The sequence below is a fragment of the Callorhinchus milii genome, unplaced genomic scaffold, assembly GCF_018977255.1.
Source record: "Callorhinchus milii isolate IMCB2004 unplaced genomic scaffold, IMCB_Cmil_1.0 Scaffold23, whole genome shotgun sequence".
NCBI lineage: Eukaryota > Metazoa > Chordata > Chondrichthyes > Chimaeriformes > Callorhinchidae > Callorhinchus > Callorhinchus milii.
The window spans coordinates 2,895,739-2,923,665 of record NW_024704764.1 but is presented as its reverse complement, the minus strand read 5'-3'; the positions used below and the strand labels follow the sequence as shown (position 1 = coordinate 2,923,665).

The following is a 27,927-nucleotide window of genomic DNA, read 5'->3' as shown; positions in this document are numbered from 1 at the left end:
GCTACAGGACTCCGTGACATGAGCTCAGACGAATGTAACAAGAACAGGAAATGGGGACAAAGACATACAGCCTGTACAGACCAGGGTAAAAGACACCGAGATTTGAATGCAGCAGAAAAACAATGTAAAATCAATGTTAGAGACAGATTCTGTTTTCTCAGGCACTTGAAAAGATGTTCGCGATTCCTGGAATACATTGTGCTTTTCGGCTGAAGGGAATGCGGGTAACGTTTCAGGTACAGAAACCGGCCCGTGCCCTCCGAAACGTTCTTCTGTTGCTGCATTTTCAGTCCGAATTCACAGGCAGATTATGCTACAGGCCTAGCGGAGGTTCCATCTGAGGTGGTTGACATGGTTCTTTCCTGAGAGCAGAATGACCCCATTAACTTTCTTCTGTCAGCCAAGCAGTGTACATTTTCCAGCAAATACCCAGTCCTTTTTTTAATTGGTCATCCCCTGCCCATTGGCTTGGCGGGAATGTGAGTATTCCAGGCATGTTTCATTCATGTTTCAAAATAGTTTCCAAAGTTATGAGTTATGATCTGGGATCCCCTTCCCTCTATTGAGACCGTCCAACTCCGACTCGGGAATGTTGCTCATGTGGAGTGCTCATTCTCTGTCGATATGTACGGTTCCCATGGCTAAGAAATAGGGATTGTCATGTATAATGCATAAGAAGCACTTTGTGGTTAGTAGGAGCAATAGTCGTGAGTATGAGACTGGTACAAACATAACCCCTCACAAATTCGCTGCATCAAGGCTCCCCCTTCCCCAATCCTAAGACTCAACCTTTGTCTTAAAACATAGAGTGGTGCAAAATTGTCAAAAGTTCCTAAATTCGTGTTTGGCTTGGAAGCTGGTTCTTTTCAAGAACTGCATTGAACAGGCTCAGCAATTTCATGGACAGTCAGGTTAAATGCCCTGATATTCAACCCTCTCTCTCTTTGCCTCTGTCCTTGATTTCAGGATCACTGCTGTTCTGACCCATTTCGGACATCAAGTCCTGGATGAGAGCTAACTTTCTCCAGACGAATGTTGACAAGACAACGGTCCTCCTGTTTGGTTCCTGGCAGCACCTCCACACCTCAGGTACTGAAAGCATCAACCTGCATGGATGGATTCTTCTCCTCACTGGTAAGTACAGAGCCTTGGTATCTCGTTCGACTTTCAACTGCCCTTTGAACCTCAAATCCATGCTCTGACCATTCAGCTTTCCCCTGCCTCTGTAACATTGTCCGCCTCCGCCATGACCTCTCCTCATGGGCTGATAAGACCATTAGCCGCGCAGTTATCATGTCCAGGATTGACCATGCCAACTCTCTGCTTGCCGAACTACCTGATTCTTCCTTCCACAAGCTGCAGACTATCCCGAACTCTCCAGCTTATGTCCTAGACTACGCAAGTCTATCACCCTCATACTGGGCCTGCTCCACTGGCTTCCCATCCGCCAGAGGATCAAGTTCAAGATCCTCGCCTCAACTCTCCATGACCCTCCATGGTCTTGCCCCACCCTACCTCTGTGACCTTCTTAAATCCTACCAAACCACCTGCTCCCTCAGCTCAGCAGGCACCAGACTCCTTCATGTCCCCCACCTTACCCACTCCACCATCGGCGGTTGGAATCTTCAGCCTTTCTGCCTCCGCTGTCTGGAACTCCATCCCAGAGTTCCCATGACTTGCCCCTTCCCTCACCTCCATCTCAAGACCTCTTCTTTGGCCATGGCTTTGGTCATCCCCCCTGCCACTCTCAGTTTGGTTTGGATACTCTTAAGCATGGTGATGGGTTTCCACATCTGTCAGACACCCAGTTGAACCACCCCACCCAACTCAGGTGCACACCTTGGGACATTGTCCTGACGTGAAGGCCAATGTATAAATGTAAATCTGTTGTTGTTGTTGTGTGGCCATTTGAGGGCATCACTGCTGAGCCTGACCTGCTTCCCAGTAGCGATCGCTGCACAGCAATTAGCAATTAGGAAATCCCACTGAATGTCCCTCCCTGACCTGGGAGCGCTAAGGCTAGTTATAGCTTCCCTACTGCTGCCCAATTCAACTAACAAACTGGGGAATGAGTATGGGATCTCATAGGTCTGTTGGGCTTAGTTCCACTCCAAGGTGTAGCTTTATCAGCTCAGCCATTGGGGAGTACACTACCGCACAAAAAGATCCAGCATTGTTACACCAGTTTGTAACACCAAGCTATAATTTGTGGGACTCACAGAAGATGAGCCAGGAGAGGACACTCATGACTTGGACCGTGGGGAGAAGCTAGAATTGCAAGCTCTGAATTGAAGAATTAATGTTGACAATTGTGTTTTGAATTTTAGATGGAGACTAAGCAGCTCTCCAGCTATAAATTAAAGCAGATAGGCATAAAGAGAATTTATGTCTCCTTTAGCAGTCCAATTCGGTAGTGGGCATTTCATATCGTGCTGGTTGGAGGAACTATTCAATCCTAGTCTATCGATGAGTTAAAGTTGTATCCCGGGGTCCCACTTCAGCTAAACTTTGATCGAATATTTTGCCTCCTGGTATAAAACACATTGGCTGATGTTTCGTTTTCAGCCCATGATTAGCATTCTGCCAATTGGTCAATCCTAACTGATTTCAATGAATTGTACCAAACCTGGGGAGGACAAGTTTGCAGGGCAATGGGGAGAGCGCGGGGGAGTGGGATTGATTTGGAAAGCTCTTTTAAAAGAGCCAACGCAGACACAATGGACCGAATAGCCTCCTTCTGTGCTGTATAAATCTATAGAGGAGAATTAGTTATCTTACTGAGGGCAATGGACCCTGATTGTATTCACTATTGATTATCGTTGATTAATGGGTGGAACTGGGAACAGTGGCAATGTCTCACCTGGTCCAGATATTCATGGAAGACTTGTAATATGGTTTAAAATAAAAACTTAACACTAGTAGATATGTCTAGTCTTTATTAACTTGGCAATTAACATTATATTAGTTTAAAAAAATCTATACTCTGCTCTACATGTGGTATGCTCTCTCAGGAAACCACTACGTCACTGTGAAATATGTTTCATGTATATTTAATACACAAAATGTTCCTATTTTTCTAATTGAAGCTTCTTTAGCATTTGACTAACTGTATAAACTATTTATGAGATCCTGGGATCGGTTAATACAGCTCTACTCTGGTATTTTCCGATCCTGGGGATTCACAAAGCAGGAATTTAAAATTCAGTTCTGATTAAGACTAAATTAGTTAATTTAAGTTGACTGGAGACTGGTTGTAGATGAAGAAAGGAGGAAATTATTTCCTCGGTTTTATGTGAAGCTCAAGTTGAGGGATGTCCACTCTTGCCACCTCGTGCCAGCACAGAGCACTTTTGGGCAAGGTATAGTGCAACCAACTAACATACCTTTTGTTTGTCCTAATAACGTACAGTGATGTAAACCAAGAACGGACCATTGCTGCATTGTTGTGAGCCTTTCCACCTCCCATATAGGAGATGCTTATCACCTCTCTGATACACACAGATTTTATTCTATGAACTGGGAACTGGACCGAGATTACATTAACTCCTTTCATCCAAGATGAAAGGACAGTGCAACATTTCTGCTCTCGGTCCCTTGTTTCCATCCTGAACTGTACACACAAGCTGAAGAGTTGACAGGACAGTGCTCTGGAACGATGCACAAGTTCAATGCCTCATTCCAAATCCTCCTTGGACACCGAGGTGGTGCCAGAGGACTGGAGAGTTACAAATGTTACTCCCCTGTACAAAAAGGGGCAGAAGGATAAACCCGGGAGCTACAGGCCAGTCCTAACGTCAGTAGTGGGGAAACTTCTAGTGGGGAGACTATAATCCGGGACAAAATAAATTTTCATTTAGAAAAAAGGACAGCCAACTCAGATTTGTTAAAGGCAAATCGTGTCTAACAAACCTGATAAGAGTTTTTTGATGAAGTAACGGAGAGGGTGGATGAAGGTAGTGCAGTTGATGCAGTTTATATGGATTTTCAAAAGGTGTTTGATAAAGTGCCACATGAGAGCAAAATAGAACCCCACGGTATTAAAGGGACAGTGGCAGCGGATACACAACTGGATGGGAGACAGAGAGCAGAGAATAGTGGTGAACGGTTGTTTTTCTGACTGGGCACTACAATTTAGGAAGGTTGTCAAGGCATTGGAAGAGGGTGCAAAGGAGATTGACCAGGATGGTACCAGGAATGAGGAACTTCAGTTATCAGGAGAGGCGAGAGACGCCGGGATTATTCTCCTTGGAGCAGAGAAGGTTAAGAAGAGACTTTCTAGACATTTTCAAAATGATAAGGGGATTCGATAGGGTGATCAAGGAGAAACTATTCCCACTGGCGGGTGGGTCGGTAACCCGAGGACACTGATTTAAAATGGTTGTTAAAAGAAACAGAGGGGAGGGGAGGAGAAATGTTTTCACACAGCGAGATGTTCAGATCTGGAATGCATTGCCTGAAAGGCCGGTGGAAACTGTTTCGATAAGAACGTTTAAGAGAGAAGTAGATAGATTATTTGGGAAGGACAAGTTTGCAGGGCTATGGGGAGAGAGCGGGGGAGTGGGATCGAATTGGTAGCTCTTTTCAAAAAGCCGGCACAGACACGATGACCTCCTTCTGTGCTACATAATTGTATGATTCTATGATGTCGTGGAGCAACCTTCAATGAACTGGACTTTCACTGCAAATTTTCTGAAATCAGCCAAAATGTACATTTCAGCGTCAGTGATGTTTGGCCGGGCTTTTTATTTTCAGAGCGGACTTGTGAAATTCCTTGCCGTCCAGTTTAAACCTGAACACAGTGAAAGTTTACCTCCCAGCAGCGAAGAAATCGGGACATTCCATGTTAGTGGTAAAGTGGTCCGTTCTAATGAGTGCTTGGCTGTCGAATCTCAGCAATCCGAATGAGCCTTGGTACCAGGCACTGCTATCATCCCTGAGCAACCTCGTTTAGAGAATCACACTCAATAGCTCCCTGACTTTAGATTTGGTTCTTGCCCTTTCATCATTAATGCCTAGATGGACCTTGATCTTTTCTCGTCCAGCAATCCAATGTTCCTATATCTTCCTCCAGGTAAAGCTGTGCCTGTGAAAATGTTTCCTCTGCAGCCATGACTAATCCTTTCACCAGCACTAATTCAGCAGCACTAATCCAGCTTCCAGCTTCAGCTCCCACCCCCCCTCATCCTTGGCCCACTGCCTTTTAACAATCAGTCTTTTGTGCTTTTGTGCTGTAAAAGGAATACTTAGAGCATGAGCTACACTGGGCTTGCACACATTACCTCACATCTATCTCACAAGGTACCTCTGAGACCAGTTTATTTCTTTGCTCTCCGACATCGGTTGTGTAACGTCACAACTGTTACATTTTAACCTTGGGCCATTGATACTCACTAAACTTCTTAACAATTCGGTCCCTTGATTCTAATTAGACAGAGAGGGAAAGAGATCCCAATATTAGCGAAAGGATGGTCTTTCACCACACTGAAGCGCAGGCTTATTCTCTTGCTGTTGCCAATTCATTTCTTATATTCTCAAGATCATAATCGTAAGGTATCAGCAGTATTGTCTGTGCTCCAGATATACTGAACCATGACTTCTTGATCCAAACAGAACTCCGAAAATAACAGCCTAAGGGTTTGATACACTTGGCAATCTGTCCTTTCTGAACATGGGGGCTGGGAGGCATGATCCCTTGGTTAACAGGCATTGTATAGTGTCTCAATTTAACCCTCACAGGATTACAGACCAGAAACCATTGGATTTGTTCCATTCCCCCCCCTCCCTCCCTCCCACCAGCCCTCCTTTTTCAGATCATAGCATTACACCACAGTGCTAATTGTGGACGAGGCCTCAGACTTACTCTGCTTGCTGGGCAGCGACTTCAAATACTCCAGGTGCCTCCTGGCATCTTCCTGATTCTGCCTGACATAGTACACTAAGTAGGATATCACCATGGTGAACCACCCAAACATGGTGACCAGCATAGCTACGTCAGTTGTCTTCTTGTGGATGTTACAGAAGTTCACTTTGTGCGCAGCCTCCAGAAAAGGTTTCCCCACAAACTCCTCCTGGGCAGCGGAGGCACAGATAATGTCGTTGGAGGCCACGGTTTTTACAGAAAGTTCCTTGATCATGTTCTGCAGCGTGCAGTCACACAACCAAGGGTTGTTGGAAAGTGTTATATCTGCTTTCAGTTTGTTGAAGACTTCGCCCTTCACAGTTTGTAGTTTATTGTTCGACAGGCTCAGAACGGTCAAGCTTTCGTTCAAGCCCCGAAAAGCATGCGTTTCCAACTTGTGGATGAGATTATTGGAGAGATTGAGTTCCACCAGGTGGTGCAGGTCTTTGAAGGCGTCGTTCGGAACAGAAGTAATTTCGTTGTAATCGAGGAAGAGGACCCTGGTGTTGTTCGGGATGTCTTTGGGGACCTCTTTCAATTTCATCCTGCTGCACCGGATGATGTGCTTATCCGGGTCTTGACAGTAGCAGCTTTCGAGTTTGGGACATGTGGTGGCCGAGTTAAAGCAAAAGGTTATCAGCACCAAGCTCTGGAGCAGCAGCCACATGGCAACCGAGTGGCGCCACAGCAGGTTCCTCAGCTGCATTCTGAGATACTGGCATACTCCTGAGGAAACTTCCAATCCACAGCCACAGCCTCTGCTGCTGTCCCGGGAGCTTCAGGGCAATCTTAAGAGAGTAGAGCAGAACGTGACATTAAATTAATACTTGCATTTTCACATGGTGCCCTGCCTGCAATGTTTCAAATACTTGTGGAGTCCTGTAGCTCAGTGGTTAGAGCACTCGCTTTGCAAGTGAGAGCCTGAGTTCAATCCCAGGCAGAGGGCGAAACCTTGGGCAAGTTTCCTTACTCCACACAGAGCCTAATAATAATCCCTCCAAAACCCAAAACAATAATAAATTGGTCATTTTCAATCCACGACTGTTTGTGGGACATTGCTGTGCGCAATTGGCTGCCGCGTTCGCCCACAAATATACAGTCAATTCACTTTACAGTATATTCTGTGAAGCGCTTTGGGACGTCCTCCCGACGTGAAAAGCGCTATATCAAATGCAAGGATTATTATTATTATTATTATTATTACCTCCCTCTTGGTGACTTCACCCCCAGTCACCCGACTCTATCTCTCCGCCTCCACCCTTGACCCCAGGACCACTGCTGTCCTGACGGAATGTCTGTCAGACATCAAGTCCTGGATGAGAGCTAACTTTCTGCAGTCGAACGTCAACAAGACCGAGGATCTCCTGATTGGCTCCCGTCAGCGCCTCCGCACCTCAGGCACTGGAATCATCACCATCCATGGATGCACACTCCACCTCACCGAGCCAGTCTGGAACCTTGGCGTCTTACTTGACGCTCAACTGTCCTTTCTCCCCCACGCCAATGCCATGATTCGTTCTAGCCTTCCCACACCTCCGCAACATCGCCCGGCTCTGCCACTACCTCACCCTTCAGGCTGCCGAAACTCTCATTCACACATCTGGGCTCGAATACGCCAACTACTTGGATATCGGCCTTCCCAACTCTTCCCTCCACAAGCTGCAGGTCATCCAAAACTCTGCAGCTTGTGTCCTCTTCCTCACCAGGCTCTGTGACCCCATTATCACCACCCTTGCCCGAGTCCATTGGCTCCCCATCCCTCAAAATCCTCATCCTCACCTTCAAGGCCCTCCATGGCCTTGTCCCTTCCTATCTCTGTCACCTGCTAAACCCTTATCAACCTGTCCACTCCCTCCGCTCAGCAGCCTCCAGCTTGCTCTACGTCTCCCGCCTGGCCCGCTCCCCATCGGCGGTAAGGCCTTCAGCCTCTCTGCCCCCAGCCTTTGAAACTCCATCCCACATTCCCTTCACCTCGCTCCCTCCTTTGCCTCCTCTTTGTCCGTGCCTTCGGCCACGCACCTACCCTCCCTGCCCTCCACCCTCCCTTATCCCAAACCCCCCCCTCCTCTCAGGTCCACATCCTTGACTGTCCAGCGCCTTAGGACGTCCTCCTATGTATTGTATTTCAAGTTATCTAAAAATAGCCTCCTTGGAAAGGAGTGAAAGTGGGGTCCGGTGTAACCAAGCGAGAGGGGGAAAGAAAGAGAAAGGTGGTTCTATGATGAAAAATGTTTCGGTTAGTACATTTTACGAAATCACCTGAACACAATATCTATGATGAAGTTGGTAAGAGTGGGGTAGTGGGACTAGTTGGTAGGTCTTTCAAAAATGCCGGCACAGGTTCGATGGGCCGAATGGCTTCCTTCTGTGCTGTAATATCTATTTGGAAGCCGGTTCTTTTTAATACGTGTTGAAAAGACGGCTTCCAAATTACAACTACGAGAGTATAACAATGTTTCACAATTGCATTTTAGATTTTAAATCTAAAGGCGAAGAAACTGGAAAATGTTGGGGTTCGGTGAGGATGGAATTGGGCTGAGCACACAGTAAACTCCTGATAACTCGTCACTCCAAGTGAAAAGGGTTCAGTGACTAGTTATTAGGAGCCCCGAGTTAGGCATATGTATAAATACATAGATACATAATTAGATACATAAATAGTTGTTATTGAATATGTCCATAAATAGTTGTTATCGAATTGAATGGGGAAGGGTGGTGGAAGCCGATTCAATGACGACTTTTAAGAGAGAAGCAGATAACTATTTAGGGAGGACAGGTTTGCAGGGTTATGGGGAGAGTGTGGGATTGATTTGGAAACTCTTTTATAGAACCGGCACTGACACGATGGTCCGAATGGCCTCCTTCTGCGCTGTACAATTCTATGAAGAGATACATACATACACACGCGCATGCACGCACGTACGGACACACGCACACACTGATAGTACGATGACTTAAGTGATACGTTAAGTTAAACTAGGTTCGAGTTATCAGGAGTTTACTGAGAGTTTCCCCCCCCCCACAATTGCTGTTGAGGTTCAGGTACCAGAAATCAGCAGCAGGTGTAGCAGTTCTTCCAGTATTGAATCGAGGCACAGCCTTGGATGAAGTGTGAGACACCAACTTCAGGAACACACAGAGAAAATTACTGATCAGGACCGGATTCATTAGTGAATGCGTTAGTACGATTGCGTTATATAATGGAAAATACGCAGTGGATTAAAAAAAAATTACATTGACTTGATTTTGTTTTACACTTGTTTACGGCAGTCACTACGCGAGATAATTAAATGCTGACATGAATTTTAAAACATGAAATAATTCAGCCTGCTCTGATAGACAGCAAACTCGGTTGAGAATGTCGGCCACTGTTTATCAGACGCCTGAATTTCAGCACAGCAGCTAAACCAACTCTTCCCCCCAACGACCTTCTAACACCCGCCATGAAAACTCAATTTGGAATCGTTTGATTCCATTTGCTACACTCTGAATCCATTTGTTGTCTAATGGCCTCTCGTCTAACTAACTAACTAACCTTAAAATACTTCATTGGATCTCATCTGACTTCATCTCATCAGTGAGATGGTTCTTTTGGTCATTGGCCAATGGGTTTATAGGTCTGAAATTTCCTCTTTTCTTCCTCCACACACACATACACCCCCCGCCAACCACACCAAGTTTCCACTCCATTTATGCTCACAATTGGGCAGTAATGAGTGTTTGCAGTCACTGCCTTTAGGGCCAGGTATTACCTCACTGGATGAAAATAAAAACCTCACAGTTTGATTTTAATATAAGCGACAGAGAAGCCGCTGAACGTAGAGAAGCCGGAGTCAAACTGTAAAAGATAACCTGGCTTTTAGAGAGCTATTTTTTTTTGTTGCTGCAAATTTAACAGCATTCCCTTTATTCTGAAAAAAAACTGATTTCATGAAACATATACAGTGTTATACAACAAGAACAGTGTTGGTCAGTGGAAACCATTTCGGGCAGAAGGCTGCCTGAAGGCAAAGAAACTGAACGTAAACAGTGGTAACCATTTCATGCCTGAAAGGGTGGTGGAAGCTGATTCGATAACAACTTTTAAGAGAGTAGATAATTGTTTGGGGAGGAGTTTGCAGGGCTGTGGGGAAGATCGCGGGGGAGTGGGATTGAATTGGAAGCTACTTTCAAAGAGCCAGCACAGACACGATGGGCCGGATGGCCTCCTTCTGTTCTGTATAACTATTATTCTAAGGCCAACAATCACCCAACCAAACAATCCATCTTCCTAAAGACCCCATATTTGTGTTCTTATCCTTCTTTAATGTGTATTTTGTGCCTATGTGCTAGTGAGAGCTTCAGTAGGCCTGTGCGCTATTGAAAGCTTGATGTTTGTACGCCATTGGAAAGCTCACACATGTGAGGTTACGCAGCATAAGACGCTTAGCGTTAAATGTGTTTAAGGTCCATAGACAGTATTTAATTTAAAGTAAATATCACTTCAGTGACATCAAGTCTGGATTTGGCACAAATGGAAACTATTTGAGGGGGAGAAAGGATTGCGGGGATCCAGGGACCAGAGCCACTGAGATACAAGATATTTTGGCTGGAAAAGTATCAGTAGATACTTTCTAAAAGAGGATGGGCTTAATGCCCTTAAAAGGAGCGAGCTCAAATGTCTCGTGGTCGCTATTCGTTTTGGGACGTCCTCCTGACGTGAAAGGTGCTTCGCAACTGTAATTTTGTTGTTGTTATTTGTCATCAAAGACGCTATACGTGCCTGACTTGAGGAGGAGTCCTCTAAATCAAGATAGTTTTTTCTGTTGTTTACTAACATGTTAAAAGGTTGCTAGCTGGAGAGTATAGTATGTTAGGGATGACTATTCAACAATCCCACCATTTTCAGATTTAGCAGACAGTTTAAGTAAGACATAGGGTTATGCCTGAAACACTAATAAAATACCATTGAGTTATCTTAATCGTGCTTCTCAAGTCTCTGTTTAAATCAGGAGGGAGGAATTTACATACACAGGTTGAGCCCACGTCACAGTCTGTTAGTGCAAAGGACTCTGTCAGAAGCTTCCCTTTGCTAGAAGCATAACCTAGAAGAACCTGTCATCATGTTGACTCTCGTCAGTGTGGTTACACTTTAGGAAAGGGAACTTGCACTCACAGAGAATGATCAAACACGGAGTTTACATTTAGGGTTTACATTAGGGCTGAGAACCATTGCAAGACACGCTCAATGCCTCTGTCCCATCGTCCACTAATCCTGAGTCATTTTACTCTTCGGGAAATCATCTAATTCCCTTTCAAAACCCTTCGCTGGTCAATTGTTCCTCTTTGTGATGAAATAAAGACTTGTTAGGCCAGCATTTCCCACTGGGTAACAGTGCCGGGCAGGGGCAGGTTGCAGGCCGGCTGTGTGCTGAGTTAGTTGAACTCAGTTAGGGCATTAGAATTGGTTCTGGTTAAGGAGGGGAAAGTCATACAGGATTCCTACTCCTGATCACTATTTAGTTTTAAGATGAACGATGGGTTAAGACAACGTTTTAAACTTTGGAATTTGCTATTTTTCTATATATATATACATACATACATTCAGTATATAAGAACATAACATAAGAAATGCTCGACGAAAACAGACCAAGGTCCATCTGGTTCGCCTTCCACCTTCCTGGCGGTCGCAAGCACATATATCCCAAACTACTTAGGTATTATATCCCATAATGTTATTTCCTAAAAGAAAACTAATCTGTTTAAAAGAATCAAGACTTCCTGCTTCAACCATCTCCTAAGGGAGCCTGTTCCACAGCTTCACTATTTGCACACTGAAAAAGTGTTTGTGTAGATTCGTTCTGAATTTCCCCCCTACAATTGAAGGCCATAATCCTCTGCTTTTACTATTCTGGACAAGTTGAAACCGTCTGTCATGATCTATACTGCTTTGCCCCTTTAGAATCTTAAAGACAGCAATGTCACCTCTCAATCTTCTGTTTTCCAGCGTGAACAAGACCAATTTACTTAGTCGCTCCTCATAGTCCAGTCCTTCCATTCCCTCAATCATTTTGTTTTCCCTCCTCAGTGTCTTCTCGATTTCTCCAATATCCTTTTTGTACTGTGGCGACCAGAAATGTCCACAGTCTCTAAGTGTGTTCCACCAATGATTTATACAGTGGCAGGGTTACCCCACTATTTTGGCTTGCTATTGATCTTTTGACACATCCCAACATCTAGTTTGCTTTACCTTCTGCCGCAGAGAATTGTTGGGAGAGCTTCAATTTATTGTCAATCAGATCCTTGTCATTTTCCATACATATTATTTTCTTTCTGTTCAAATAACTTGGACTATTATTAGTTTATCTTTTGCACAAAGTACCTTCCATAAATTGTCCCAATAGTATGTGCCTATTGGAGCTCCCATTCCAGTCTGCGCTGCTAGCCTGATGCAGACCTCTGCTATATTTAGCATTGATCTTGGGATTAATTCACTGCACTTCATATTTTGCTTTCCATTATTCATATACACTATCTGTACAAGAGCCGTAATTAGCCTTTTACTGTACCACGCCTGAATAATTTAGGAAGAAGGTTAAAATTGAGGAAATGAAGAGAGATTAACTAATCAATAAGCTTCTGGTTCATCTAAATTGTTAGAATGAGAAGTGCTTCTTGCAGCAGGCGTCTGAATTAATGCTCCAATGTGAGCACTATCCTATAATAAAGGATGTCCTGCTGGGTATTACATCAATGAGAACTTCTGGAACAATATTTTAGCTGAAAATTCCTGTCCAGCCTTTGGGTGTCTTTCCTAACAGGGACTCAGCCCTCAGTGTAGCTCCTGGCAAGCAGCAGGTACAGTACAGATTCAGGTGAGCATAAACCATGTTCGCACAGACATCGGCAAGACGGTAATCAACAGCTGGTGGGTTGAAGCCAGAACACTAGATTGATTTAAGAAGCAATAACAACAGCTTGACATCGGATCAAAGCATCTCTTCTGAAATTGAGGCCAGTTTGGGGGCAGAGCAGAGGGTGATGTCCTCTGCACAGAACCTGACCCGACAACACTACATACCGACATTGGTTGAGGAATACCACAGATTCAACCCCAGTGCCAGTTTAATATAACAGCAAGTTGCAGCTCCCCAGCTTTGCCCAGTGCACAGGAATGTGCAGGTCAATTTCTGTTCTATATCCGGCCAGAAGTCCCATCACTCGGTGCAGATAAATCGGTATCCTGGGACGTGATGGATTCTGCACCTCAACACATTCTAGCGCAGCACAATAAGCACATTCATTGCTGTCATTAAACCGGGGCTTAGCACAGGGATTCCACTCTCCGGGACTCCATCCCAGAGTGCCTTCGGCTCGCCCCTTTCCCTTGTTTCCTTCAAGATCCATCTCACGACCGTGCGTTCGGTCATCTTCACCCCCACCGCCCTTGACCCGCCCCCCCCCCCCCTCGCCCCCCACACCCTCACGAATCCAACCTACAGCTCAGGTGCAAACGTTCAACTGTCCAACGCCTTGGGAACGTGTTCCTGATGTGAAAGGTGTCGTGTAATTACAATCTGTTGTTGAGAGCAACAAGATCAGAGGTGTTTGGAAAAATCTGTACGGATTGTTGATTAAGTTACGATTTTGTTTTGAAACGATTACTGATCGTACATCTTCGGGACACAAGGCAATGAGTCACATTCGTAATTTATAGTTACGCTGTAAAGCAATTTAATCTAATCTTAAACTGAAACCTAAAAAAGATTTTCAGTCGTCAACACGCAGCAAAATGCATTCAGAAGCCAGACCTCGCCACGGCGATAGCAATAGCAAGTGGAGCTGCTGACAGCGCAAGTGGCTGTACACTCAGTACGCGACACTGAACACTGAGGCAGCTTCGAAAATGGTGATGTGTTAATTAACACAGACATGGAAAAAATTAACACCAGGTCTGGTCCCCGGGAGGATGGGGGTGGGGGCGAGGAGACTGCAGGCAATGCACTTTATTTCAATGTTTCCAGAAACCATCCACACTGTATGATCCACGCCCAGCTCACACATCACCGCACAGGACGGCTTGTTAGCAGCTTACGTCCAGGCTGAACTCCCATCCGTCCATGTTGTGATCCGTGAGCTGAAGGTACAATGTGATATGGTCTGTGTGTGAGCACAGCGTTGATCAGAGTATATCGTTGGGGAGGTGGGGGGGATGATTCTAACAATAATAATAATACTTGCATTTGATATAGCACCCTGTCACGTGGTTAGATGTCTCAAAGCTCTTCACAGGAAAGTGTAGTGACTATGTATTTTGTGGGAAAAATATGGCAGCCAGTTACGCACAGCAATATCCCACAAACAATCATGAAGCGAGTGACCAATTTTATTTGGGGAATTGTTGGCCAGTACCCAGTGAGAGAGGAACTCCCTTCTCTTTTTGTATAGGGCCACGGGATCTTTAGCGTCCGCCTGAACAGGCGGAGGGGACCTCGGTTTAACGTCTCGTCTGAAGGACAGCCTCACCAGCAGTGAAATGCACCCACGTTCTGCCTACAAGCCCATGGGGAAGGGGGGGGAAGGTGGAAGGATGGTGTGTGTGGGGGAGAGACACAGACGATGTGTTAATAATCATCAGGACACTTTATTCAAATTCAATTTTCACCATCTGTGTTAATTAACACATCAAACGTGGAAGTTTTCCACCCCAATGTGTGTGGATGCATTAAAGATCTTCACGGGAGGTGTTAAATGCTCATCGCTTGCCACGCTGCTCGCTTGGGCGTGGGGCAGGGTGATGCCGAGGGGAGGTTGTCGCAGAATGCAAGAACCCAACCACTGCCCCGGTTGGCACGGCCGCCCTCTGGGTCTGCGAGGAAGCAACGCCGGGCGAAGCAAAAATTTTCAACACGGAATTCTAGCAGACAGAGCCACCGAGAGCCGGAGCGGCCGAAAAAATGTAAGTCAGCTTTGAAATGGTGAGGTGGCGAAGGGGAACAGCTGTGCTAATCTGATACCGTAATCAGACTGAGTTGCCATGGGACACATGGGCCTTTAATATTCTAAACACTTGCCTTCCTTTGTCTCCCACCCTCTGGCTGAAACCGCCGATATAGAATGGCAGTCAGGATTCCAGGTTTATTTTTAAACAGCACATCCTGTAATCAGAGCCCCGCAGCATGCTGCGGACTGTGGGAATTCTGACACTCGTGTGGGTAGGAAGGAGGCTGGTGTGGAGCAGTCGGCAACAATAACCTTTCACCCCAATACCCAGTTTTGAATCCAGGACGACCGCTACCCTCTACAGCAACGCAACAGGCAAATGTCCCGTCCCATACACATCACCCGCCCACCCATCCCGTCCATTCCCCGTGGAAAACACCGGCAGATACTCTCTCGTCTCTTGCAACCTGTGAATTCGCACGTGGCAATTCTAGGTTTACCTGGAATTACTGATGGGAGATGCTATTTGCGAACCTGTGGCAGGTTGAAGAAGTTGTTACAACTTATTAATGCCAGCCTGGTTCACTCTCGCCTCTGAGTCAAAGTCGGGGTTCAAACCCCACATTGGGACACAGTATCACATACTCTATCTACTAAGCTGACAATCCAATGCAGTGCTGTAATGTCAGAGGTTCCATCCTTAAGCTGAGTCCAAATCCCTGACCGTCCAGCACATTGGGACGTCCTCCCGACGTGAAAGGCGCTACACAAATGTAATTTGTTGTTGTTGTTGGGGTTTTCAAAGAAGTGTAGAATGTACATCCATCACCACCTTTTCAACAACAACTTGCATTTACACAGCGCCTCTCACGCAGGGTAGTATTCCAGAGCGTTCGACAGTGGCAGTGCACAATGCCAAGCCGGAGGGAGGGGGAGATGACGATAGGCACGGTCGAAGAGGAAGGTCTTTAGGGGAAGGAAGGAGCAGGGTCGGTGAGTCTGAGGGAGAGACCGGGGAGGTTGAGGATTTCGGACCCGCAGGAAAGAAGATGTTGAAGGGAGCCAAAGAGTATGTTTAACCCTATATTTTTCCATCCGTTGGCAACCATGTCCGGAGGAGAGTCGGGTTTGGAATTCTCTGCCACAAGAGGCTACTGAAGCCGATTAGGAGAATCGTTCAAAGGGGAACTGGATAGACCTAGAATCGCAGAATCATAGAATTCTACAGCACGGAAGGAGGCCATTTGGCCCATCGTGTTCGTGCCAGCTCCTTGAAAGAGCTGTCCAAATTTATCTCTCTCCCCATAGCCCTGCAAATTTGTCCTCCCAAAATGTCTATATACTTCTCTCTTGAAGGTTGAAAGATTGTGGCCAGAGCCTCCGCTATTTCCACCCTTACGTCCCTCAGTAACCGAGGATGCATCCCCTTTCGGTGGCTTATCTGTCTTGACATCTGGCAACAAAGACATGAAAGAACTGGAAATTGGACTTAATATAAAAAAAAGTAATTCACATTATGGCACCATAGGACCACAGACGCATTAGGCTGAACGCCTCCTATCTGTATAGAAACATCTGACTATCCATCCTCTTCACACTGTACTCTATAATTTCTCCAACACTTCTCTCAAACAGTTGTCAATCCCATAGACGCAACATCAATTGCTTTCTGGTGGGAGTCTATTCCACACATCCAAAAACAGAGTTCTTACGATCCCTGATCCTGTTTTAGGCTTTATGTGATTTGGAAGCCTCTGTGATGGTTAGTATCGAAGCATCAACCAGTATATGTGGTCCTAATGAACTGCCTGTAATTTGACAGTAACTGGAAAATTAAGTCGCTGTATGGGGAATCACAGTAACAAGCCTTACCCATCAGTTTATAGCTGGCAATTTGGTTCCCTGTTGCTATACTGTGCAGAGATTCAAAATCACATTACGGTCAGAATATATTTTATGGTCAATTCACTTCTCCTTTCTCTCTGATTGAGCTCGGTGGCAATGGGCCGTAAATCCACTTGCTGGGAACCTAGTTTCGCAAAAGCTCTAAAGTGGCAAAATGAGTCTCGCAGTGCGAGCAGGGGCTCAGGGCACCCGACCATCAACACTATCGTCCTTGGGCGGGCGGGGGGGGAGGTAAGTGGGGTCTCCTCGGAGCTGAAAAGGTACCAGATGACGTGCCTGGCAACGGAATGTCAGACTGGACCCAGCCCTCTGTGACGGTCTCAGTGGTCCGGTTCCTGAGCCAGGCAGGTCCGCAGTATTCCAGGGCACTGCTGATGACACGACAAGACCTGGAAGAATAGTCGCCTTGGGCAGGGAGTCATCCCAAGCCAAAGCCCTAGCAGGTAGCTGGACAAGCAGCGGGAAAGCTTGCTAGACAGCAATGTTGATGGCAAGCTATGCGGTTTTAGCTGGTTAGGCTCCAGCAGTTAGGCAAACAGGTTGCATCCATCCAGGTAAACAGTACGTATTCCGTTTCAACCATCTATCCATGGGATTTCCATCAAAAGACAACCATCATCACCAGGTTCCACATCGAAGAGAAATATGGAACCTGCACAGAATGCTAACCAAGGTGACTGTTTGATTGTGATCCCCAGCCACCTCTAATGTCTAACCTCTCTCTCTGGCACCTGTTTTCCCTGTTGATGTTATCGTTTCTTATCTAATCGCCAAACACACCTTCCTACACACACACCCCACACACGCGCACTCTCCTACCTACAAATACTCAATGCACTCTTTGCTTTTCTAACTCATTATTTTCTAGGACTTCAAAATTGTGAGCTGCTCACTTCTCTCAGTGGCCCGTTCCAGCTACAAACTACATCGTGACATTGGCTAACGATTACTCCTTCATTTGACTAGACTTGTTCTTTTCCATCCCGGTGTAAAATAGACTCTACTCAGTCTTGTCAATAAAAAAAAACAATGCATCGCCTCAGTATCACTAGGTAATAAAATTATAATTATTCTTTTCCAGTTGGTTTGATTTACCCAAGTGCTGCAAAACGTGTCTGTTTTGACCTTTGTTCAATTCAACCTCCTCACAGGCTCCCAGTCCGATCATCAGCGGTATCTAAGAAAGTCAACTTCAACGGATCACTGACAGACAGGACACTAAAGTCTATGAATCAATTGCATACTTCTCTGGCCTTGCATTTTCAACACAGAGTGGATTTATTCACCTCTCACTGACTGACAGCTATTCTGCTCAGACGTATGTTCTAACGCCGGCCAGACGTTCATTAAAAGCAATCTCATCCTAAATTAACAGACAACCTTTTGAAATGTTGCAAGTGATAGATTGCTTCCAAAAAAAAATTGGTGTAAAATTTAAGGCTGTTGATACTCGATCATTCTGGTAATTATCACAAGCTACACATTATGAAATCACAAATTGCAGCCCAATGTTCAACGGTTCCAATTGCTGAAGCTGCTAAGGAATGATTTGTTGGTTACAATGATGCTGTGAGTTTGTTGATCCTGAGATGATGGTAACTGGATGGGGCAAAGTTCGAGGTAAAAGGTGACTGCTGTTTGCTTGAGCTGCGTGTTATCCGGGACACAGGACAGGAAACCGCCTTTAGGCGCTGAGTGAGTGCATTTAAAGTTTTCACCGCTGTGCGCGTTTCGCCCACAAAATACACAGTCACTCCACTTTACAATATATTTCCTGTGAAGCGCTTTGAGGCGGCTGAACGACGTGATCAGCTCTGCGTCAAATGCAAGGGTTATTTTTATATTGTTATAAAGAGCATCAGTACGTTCAGACATTTCTTGCCTGCGTCCCTCTCCAGCAAAACAATCCGCTTATGAGAGAGACAATGCAGAGCAAATAATCCCTACACACCGTTCTGTCGCATGAAAGGTAATGATGGAAAAGGTGAACTTCCCAAGTGGCAATTCATTAGACGGTAGCATCCTATGCTGGGAAATCTTACACACCCCAGAGTGGAATCAATTGGCTATTTTTTGCAGAAGGTTCCTCTTCTACCTCAGCCAGTGCTTCCCCGAGGGAGGCTATATTTAGAAGATGGATCTTTTGAGAGATACGTCACCAGCCTTGATTTATTACCAGGAAGGTTTGGAAGCAGTATGTGTTCAAGCAAAGCATCCAGAACCTCATGAGCATTGCACGCCTCAACCAGCCTGCGATACATTAATACACCTCCCGACCTGTTATTGTCAGCCTGCTCAGTGGGGGCCTCGATGAGTCCTCAGACTGATTCTAAGGTTTGCTACGAAAATGATTTCAAACACAGAGAAACATTTTTAGTGGATACATTCTTCCGACCCATTGAACAGAATTATCTCATGCGAGCGAGAGAATTATTATTATTATTCATACATGCATATAAACATGCACACGGAGACAGGCACACACGTGCACACACTATGGGCACATACATACGCGCACAGACAGATGTACAGAAAAAGACGTCCGTATACATACACAAAAACAACTATATACACATCCACAGACGCACTTGCACACATTCACTTTACAGCAGAGATTCCTGGGCTATTGATTCCCTCTCCCGAGCTCAGACACACAAGCCTCAATCAGGCACCGATCTCTATAAATAGCCATCTTTTTTGTTACTTGTTTATATTGGGATGTCTATTTTTAGTGATTTTATTTTCAGCAATCGACCGCGAAGGCAAACTCAGCAACCCGAGCCGGGCTGGGATCAGCACGAGCCAGGAACGGTGGATCGGAATTTCCCAATCTACAACACCTCATCTCCACAGCATGGAGTAAATTCACCGGCGTGTGGCCATAGGGGATGCCACACAAGCGTCTACTTTAGTTGACGTGTCATTCAACCACAGTCATTTTCAATTCTTGTTGCTGACTTGCTAATAACCTCATTAAATATGATATCAATATGCCAGGGTGAAATCTTGGTCGATGCATTGCAATAATTGACGGATTCTAACCTGAGCCGTTCTAAATGAGGCTTCAAATAAAAAATACTGTAAGTAAATAAACAGCACCTTTCGATGATGAACTATTTATTCCAGGTTCAGTAATTCTGCAAACGTTGGCAATCTTTCTTCCCAGTAATAATATCACCCAATCCCGAATTAAAAATTCCCAAATTAATAAAGAGCTGATTAAAATGACTGCAGTTTGACCAACTGAATTAAAGATAATCCTGGCTTCAGAGTAAAACAGGCAGCAGCTGTGGACAGATTTGCCAGAAACCTCTTAATTTGCCTCTCAATGTGAAACATTGGCCAAGGCAGTCAGTACAACCGAGAGCCACTGCTCACACAATTCCAACCGGCCGCGTTCCGTGATCTTTGTCCTCAGAGCGTGTCAACATGTCTCCGAACGTGATGATTCATTAGACGTTATTAAGCCCTCAAAACATCACAATTGGCCAAATCCACCAAACGGCCCAGAGGCCGGAAGAAGCAGCACCGACATCAGTGAACTCAGAACGGCTACAAGGAAGTGTCGGAAGATAAATCCACAAATTTCACGAACCCAACAGCTTCTCCTTTTCAGAGAAGCAGTGAGTGTTGGCAAAGAGGAGTTACCATCAAGTCTAGCTCTATCCGTAGCTGAAAACCATCTGGGGGGTGGGGGGGCGAGGAACTCTGGTTGACCAAACCGGAACACTGAGCTAGTACCACACTTAGTTCCATGGTCCTGTTAGATCAGCCAGAGTTCCTAGACAATAACCCCATCGACTGCGGCGGCTGAAATCAGGTTACGCAGCACAGACTGCAGGATCCAAGCTGAAGCGTAGTGACTGTGTATTTTGTGGGCAAAATGCAGTAGCCAGTTTGCTCACGGCAATATCCCAAACGCAGCCAAGATGGGAGTGACCGATTTTTTTATTTGGGAAATTGCAGCCAAGACACCGGGGAGAAACTCCCTTTTCTTTTCGAACGGCGCGGCGAGATCTTTAACATCCGCCTGAACAGGTAACATGGGACCTCAGTTTAACGTCTCATCTGAACCACAGCACCTCCGACCATGCATTGGAGTGTCACCTCAATCTATGTGATTGAGAGGCGAGAATGCTATCACTGTGCCAAGGTGACACACCAAGTTGGGCAGAGTATAGAGGTATCTGAGAATCCCTCATCTGCCCCTTGAAACAGCAGAACAGGCAGACGGAAAACTGTGATGAGAGAGATAGGCACATAGCAAGTAAAACATTGGAAGCTGCAGACAGCTTCACTGCAGGCATAACCCCAGCCTCTTATATAACTAATATCACAGCAGCGCTGGTAATCATAGCAGGATATCCAAGTACACACAATACACAGCAATAAGTCTACACTAACTGGCCAGAGGGAAAGATAGATTAAGAAAGGCTGACGTACTGATGACATACACTTGAAAAGGAGTCTTTCACTCAAACCATAAAGGTAATTTGGATCCAGTTGAACTGACTCCTGATGTTAGCATAACGAGCATAAATCATACGATAGAGTCGTGGGAGATTCACTACAGAAGGCAGGTAAACACTACACCATAGAAAGAACTTGCACTTTGATAACATCTAATTGTCTCAAAACATTTTACAGTCATTAGTAACGTCAAGAGAAGTGACTGTTATTTTGTCGGCAACTGACATTGACTGGCACTAACTTCACATAGCAGGTGGCTGAGTAAAGCATCATGGAGTGAGCAAGTCTCACACAGGATTCACACTAACTCAGCGATGCCAACCTTGACATTTGCTTAATGAAATGGTGGCAAAGAGCAATGACACTCTAATGACCTCAGTGTCTCATGGCTCATCCCAAACCCAGGTCCCCCCAGAGGTCTGAAAGGCCTACGGGCTAAAACAAGGAGATCTTGAAGGGGTCAATGTATTGTGTGGTGTGTAACTGTGTGGTGTTGCAGATGTGTGATGAGGTCACTGTGTGCTGTGATAGTCTGACAGTTGCTTTTATTACAGAAACTCGTTTGCTCCGAGCGACTTCCGATATTGCCACTGCATTTCTTCACGCAGTCTGTCGAAGGGTAATTCTTCCGAAACACTTTCCCTGGAGCAATAGTATCAGCAGCCCAGCCTCCCGGCAGCCCACACAACATGGCACTGGCGCAAACCTGGAGCCAAGCGGCTTCCGAGGGTCGGGGCGAAACATGGGGTGAAATTAGCCTGAAGTACACGCCTCAAACACAAAGCTCTGCCCACAGTTGAATCTAAACAGCCCGAGAAAGATGTGGATGTTTACCAAGCCTCACATTTATACTCCTCCCTCCTTGAGCTGCAGATCACCCAAAACTCTGCTGCCCGTGTCCTCTCCCGCGCCAGGCTCCGTGCCCCTATCACCCCCATCCTCGCCCGACTCCACTGGCTTCCCATCACACAGAGGATACAGTTCAAGATCCTGGTCCTCACCTTCAAAGCCCTCCACGGTCTTGCTCCCCCTGCACCCTCCCGGCGTGAAAGGCACTGTACAATTGTTGTTGTTATACACCGCCTTTCAACAACTCACAGCATTTTACAAAATGAATCAGAAACGAAGGTGATTATTTTACATTATTGGCAAACATTGAAGCTAATCTGTGTCAGTAAAAGGCAACGAGTGAGCATTCCAATTCAGTTGAATTTGAAGGTAAATTTGGATTTGGAGGGAAACATAAATGTTCAGCCATAAAATACACAGTCGTAAGAACATAAGAATGTAAGAAATGCTGGACAAAAAAGACCGAGGTCCGTCTAGTTCGCCTTCCACCTTCCTGGCGGGAGTGCGGGGATGGGTGATCGAAAGCACGGTCAAAGAGGAGGGTCTTGAGATGGGTCTTGAAGGAGGCAAGGGAGGGAGCGAGGCAGAGGGACTGCAGAAATGAGTTCCAGAGGGTGGGGGCAGAGTGGGTGAAGGCCCACCCGCCAATAGTGGGGAGGGCGAGGTGGAGATGGTGAAGCAGCCCACTGAGCGGAGGGAGCGAGCAGGTTGGTAGAGGGTTAGGAAGTCACAGATGTAGAGGGGAGTGAGGGAGGGCTTTGAAGGTGAGGACCAGGATCTTGAACTGAATCCTCTGTGTGACGGGAAGCCAGGGGAGTTGGGCGAGGATGGGGATGATAGGGTCAACGAGCTTGGTGTGGGAGAAGACACGGGTGCAGGTTTCTCGATGATCTGCAGCCTACAGAGGGAGGAGTTGGGGAGGCCGACAAGCAGCGAGTTTGCATAGTCAAGCCTGGATGTTATGAATGCATGTATGAGGGTTTCGGCAGCCTGCGGTGTGAGACAGGGGTGAGCCGGGCCAAACTTTGGAAGCTCTACCTTTCCCCTTTGTGGGAATGTATTTGCTCTATCCCCGTACTATCTCCTCCTTCCCAGTGCCTTGGAACATCATCCCGACATGAAAGGCTCTATTTAAACATAACTTTGTTGTTGTTGAAGGCTCCCCATTGCTCGTTAGCCGTTTTGCCAATCAATCTTTCTTTCCAGTCCACCTTGACTAGATCCCTTTTCAATTGACTGAAGTCGAAGCATCATTTCCCCTCTTTTATATTCCAGCCCACTTGAGATAAAGGCCAACATCCCATTAGCCTTTTTGATAACTTTTTGTACATGTGAGCTTGTTTTTAGTGATTTAATCACATGGACACTCAAATCCCTTTGCTCCTCCACAGTTTTTAAGTTTCTCACCATTTAGAAAATATTCTGTTTTGCTAGTTTTAGATCCATAGTGGACGCCCTCACACTTCCCCACATTAAACTCCAGCTGCCACAGTTTTTCCCACTTACTTAATATGTCTAAGTCCCTTTGTAACTTCCCGCTGCCACCTACACAATTTACTGTGCCGTCTAATTTTATATCATCGGCCAGTATGGATATAAAATTCTCTATTTCTTCATCCAAATAATTTATATATATGGTGAAAAGCTAAGGCTCCAGTACAGACCCCTGGGGAACACCACTTGCCACGTCACATCAATCAAAAAATGTTCCTTTTATCCCTACTCTCTGCTTCCTGCCGCCTAACCAATTATCAAGCCATATCGCGAGGTTACCTCTGATTCCAGGCTCTTTCATTTTTGCTAACAATCTCTTGTGGGGAACCTTATCAAATGCCTCTGAAAGTCCATATAGACGACATCCATAGACACTCTTTTATCCACCATGTTAGTATCCTCCTCAAAAAATTCAATTAGATTCGTCAGACATGACCTGCCCTTCACAAATCCACGCTGACTCTTTTTGATCAACCCAAGTTCTCGGTCACTCTGACCCCGATGACAGATTCCAGTAACTTCCCCACAAATTAAGTTAAGCCGACAAGTCTGTAATTACTTGGTACCTCCCTCCCTCCCTTTTTAAATCATGGTGTGACATTTGTAATTTTCCAATCTAGTGGCACAATTCCCGAATATAGAGAACTTTGGAAAATTATGACTAAAGCATCTGTAATCCCTCCCCTATTTCATGTAATACCCTGAGGTGAATCTATCAGATCTTGGAGATGCGTCTATCTTTAGTCCCATTATTTTCTCCGTTACCATTTTTCAATTTATATTAAATCCATTTAGTACTTCTCTTTGGCTTATTTTTAGGTTTCCTTGTCCCGCTAGTACTTTGTCCTCTTCCTCTACTGTGAGAACGCAAACATACCTTGTGAAGTACTTTTTGATGCTCTCCTGAAGAGAAAGGCGCTATACCAAATAAAAGTATTACTATTATTATTCAAGACGTTTCAAAGCGCCTCCCAGAATATACCGCAAAGTGAATTGACTGTATATTTTGTGGGTGAAATGCGGCAGCCAATTGCGCACAGCAGCGTTCCACAAACAGTCGTGGATTGAATTTATTATTCTTTTTTTTCAAGGAATTATTACCTCCGGTTCCTACTTACTGCTTTGTAAACAGAGGCTCGTGGAGTAAGGAAACTTGCCCAACATTTTGCTCTGCCGGGAATCAAACCCAAGTTTCTCGCTGGCGAGGCGAATGCTCTAACCACTGAGCGACAGGAACTCCACATATTATACGTGACAAACCAGGAAAAAGACCATGTTTCTTTAAATAAGCGACAGAGAGGAGGTCCTCGGCATCCACTCGCTCTCCTCGCGGCTCTATACTCGGATCGCACTGCAATCCGGGGCTTATTTTGCTTTGAACGTCTGCACTGTTATCGCTGCAAGGAGAAAATTTGTGGAGGTTGAAAGCCACAGAAGTAGTGAAGTCCTGGTGAAATGTGTGTCGCGTACGGCAGAAAGGGGAAGTAACCTGTTGTTAGCATTAAAGGGACTCTGGCGGCTGTTCTGGAGTGATAAAGGTACTGCCTGTTTCAGTTCCACTGCCGACAGATTCCCTGCGCTACAGCCTCCACTGGACACTGTTTGATCAGGAAATATCATGATATATCATCCAAGTCCTCGCCCAACCCGACCTGTCTCATCCATATTGACGTTGAAAGGTCAAACCCTCACGCCAGCTGGTCTGAAATATTCAGAAATCCATTCACACGATGGAAGTGTGCGACGTGAGCCAGCGGAAAGGTGGGGGAGGGGAGGAGGGAGGTGTTCGAAAGGTCTCTCGTCGAAGAGCTAAGTTTTTCGAAAAGGTTTTGAAAGCGCGGAGGGAGGGGCGGCGAGGCGAGGCGGAGGGATTCTTTCTTCAGCAAAGAAGAAAAATCCCAGAGAGAACTCAAAATCCTATACTTCAACTCGGAAAAATCCTGGCGTTCAGTTTCCTCCTCTGACCTCTCCCCTCAGACTTGCTCCAACACACACACACACTCACTCTCACACACTCGCTCACTCGCTCGCTCACTCGCTTACTCACTCGCTCACTCACTCGCTCACTCACTCACTCACTCACTCGCTCACTCACTCACTCACTCACACACTCGCCCACTCGCTCGCTCACTCGCTCACTCACTCACTCGCTCACTCACTCACTCACTCACTCGCTCACTCACTCACACACCCCTTTAGATTCAAGGAGTCAAATTAACAGCATCTGCCTCAAAACACCAAGCGTTGTTCCTTCGCTCAGTCTGACTGAAGTGGAAGCTTAACAAAGAGGGGCCGACCTTTCACATCTCGTCTCGTAGATTAATGTCTTGAAGAGCTTTTCAGAGACAAAGGCGGAAGGATTATGGAATTCTCCCCATATCCCTCCGCCTCACATTCTCCCCACTTTCAAAACTCTCCTCCCCACCCCCAACACCCCCATGTTTCCCCTCGCTTTCCCCTCCCTACCTACAGGACTATTTAACCTCTTCCCATCTCTGTTAATGCAGAGTGGCTATTTTGACCCCCAACAAGAATAACAAAAATCCAAAATTTCCTTTAAAACGAATCACATTTTGTCCGAGTCAAGCCGATGTTGGGCCCAGGCTCAAGCACATGAACTCGGTCAGCATTTCCTCTCACCTCCGTCTCTTCATTCTCTTCAACGCCACCGGGGAGGTTACAGGGTTAATTGTTTACTTGTCTGTTCTTCTCACGCCTATGTATCCCAGAAACAACACCAACCTCCCTGCCTGACCCACGTCTCTCACCATGCTCCGAGCCTGATCAATAATTACAGTACTGTACCTGAACCAAAGTTAACCTGATTGCTTTTCTCAGCTTTTTTTATACAATATTTTAAATGCAAGTTGATGGAGGAAGGGAGTAATTCCATCCTCATAAATCATAGTCCTTGTAAAATCATTTCAATATTATTTGTAACTCATTGTGGAACAATCTCCCAAGGGAGACGGACGGTGGAAGCAGAAAATGTCATTTGTTTCAAGAACAAACTGGATAGATTTCTGCCAGAAAATAATATCTCAGGATACAGTAGTTTGGGACACGACATGTCCAGTGACTGCCAGGATGGTGGAAGGCAAACTAGACGGACCTTGGTCTTCTTTCGCCTCGCGAATTCTTAGGTCCTTATTAACGCAGTATTTAAGAGGTTAAAGTTCTCCTAATTCCAGAGTCAAAAATATCTCCAGTCTCTGCTTTACACCTGATACTTTAAGAGATTGGGGAAGAGGAAACGTTAGCCTTCCTACCTCTCTCCCCATCACCGGGACGCCTGAATATAACAACAACAACAACCCCTGTGTTTGGTCTCGTGCCTCATCATGTCGGAAGGACTATTCAAAGGGCTTCACAAGATTTACTGTGAGATGGAAGGACTGTGGAGAACTTTAACCTCTTAAATACTATGTCAATGGGTTACAAATAATATGGAAGTGATTTTACAAGGACTAATGCATTATTAGATGTAATTATTCCCTTCCTCCTTTGACTTGCCCAAGTCCCGAATTTCGTAGGGCAAAGGCAGCAGCACAATTGCACCCAAGAATATCCCACAAACAGCCATGAAAGGAGTGACCAATTTTATTTGATTTGGGGGAATAACGGTTGAATCTAAGAAAAAGGCACTTTTGAGTAAGAAATCCTCAGTTTCTTCAGTTTCCTCGACCTTTCAGCTTTATTGCCCAACAATAACGAGGTGGCATTGCAAATAAACCCACACAAAAAACCTTGCAAAATGCCCATTTCTTTGAGCACAAAGAACATCCCGAGTGTGTGAGCAACAGTGACACCCGTCACCTGCACAGCCCCAGTCTCTGCTTCTCACACTCACTCACTGTCTCTCACTCTCTCTCTCTCTCTATCTCTCTTTCTCTCTCACTTTAATCCAATTTTCTAAACAGGTTGAAATTAAGAGGAGGAATATAAAATATCTTACCTCCCACAACAAGGCACACTGTCGGGCTCAGGCTCCTCACACACATACGCGCACACGCACACAAAAGAAAGCAGCGACAGCAAAACACTGCCAACGTGCTGAGCAACAGGCTTTGTGTGTGTTCGCGCAAGCGAAAAAACTGCGCATTCGCATCGCCCCTGAGTTTGCTGACCGCTTGTCCCGTCCCCTCCCTCAGCAGCCAGCAACCTGCACACACCTGCACCACTCCCTCCTCATCCCTCCACAGCAATGAAGATGTCTGGTCCAGCGAAGAGCCTGTCTCTGTCTGTCTCTCCCTCTCTGTGTCTGGCTCTCAGTGCCTTGTTCTCACCTCCTGTGCTGTAGGGGAGGAAGACCGCACACACACGCACACACACACACACATATGCCTTCAGCCTTGTCCTCAGCTCTGTGCTCAGCTGGTCGCTTGCCT

At 45.8% G+C, this 27,927-nt stretch overlaps 1 protein-coding gene across 2 annotated transcripts; it reads right to left on the bottom strand.

Annotated features, from left to right (window-relative positions):
- On the bottom strand, positions 1-27,927 carry lrrc3ca (leucine rich repeat containing 3Ca). Of its 2 annotated transcripts, XM_007909408.2 has the most exons (3): positions 27,712-27,927; positions 5,861-6,687; positions 1-641 (listed from the first exon to the last, which is right to left on the bottom strand). In XM_007909408.2, the coding sequence occupies exons 2-3, from the start codon at positions 6,603-6,605 to the stop codon at positions 610-612; spliced, it is 777 nt and encodes a 258-aa protein (XP_007907599.1). In that variant the 5' UTR covers positions 6,606-6,687; positions 27,712-27,927; the 3' UTR covers positions 1-609. The 2 variants fall into 2 exon arrangements, with proteins under 2 accessions (XP_007907599.1, XP_007907598.1); XM_007909407.2 differs by lacking the exon at positions 1-641 and having other exon boundaries at positions 5,820-6,687.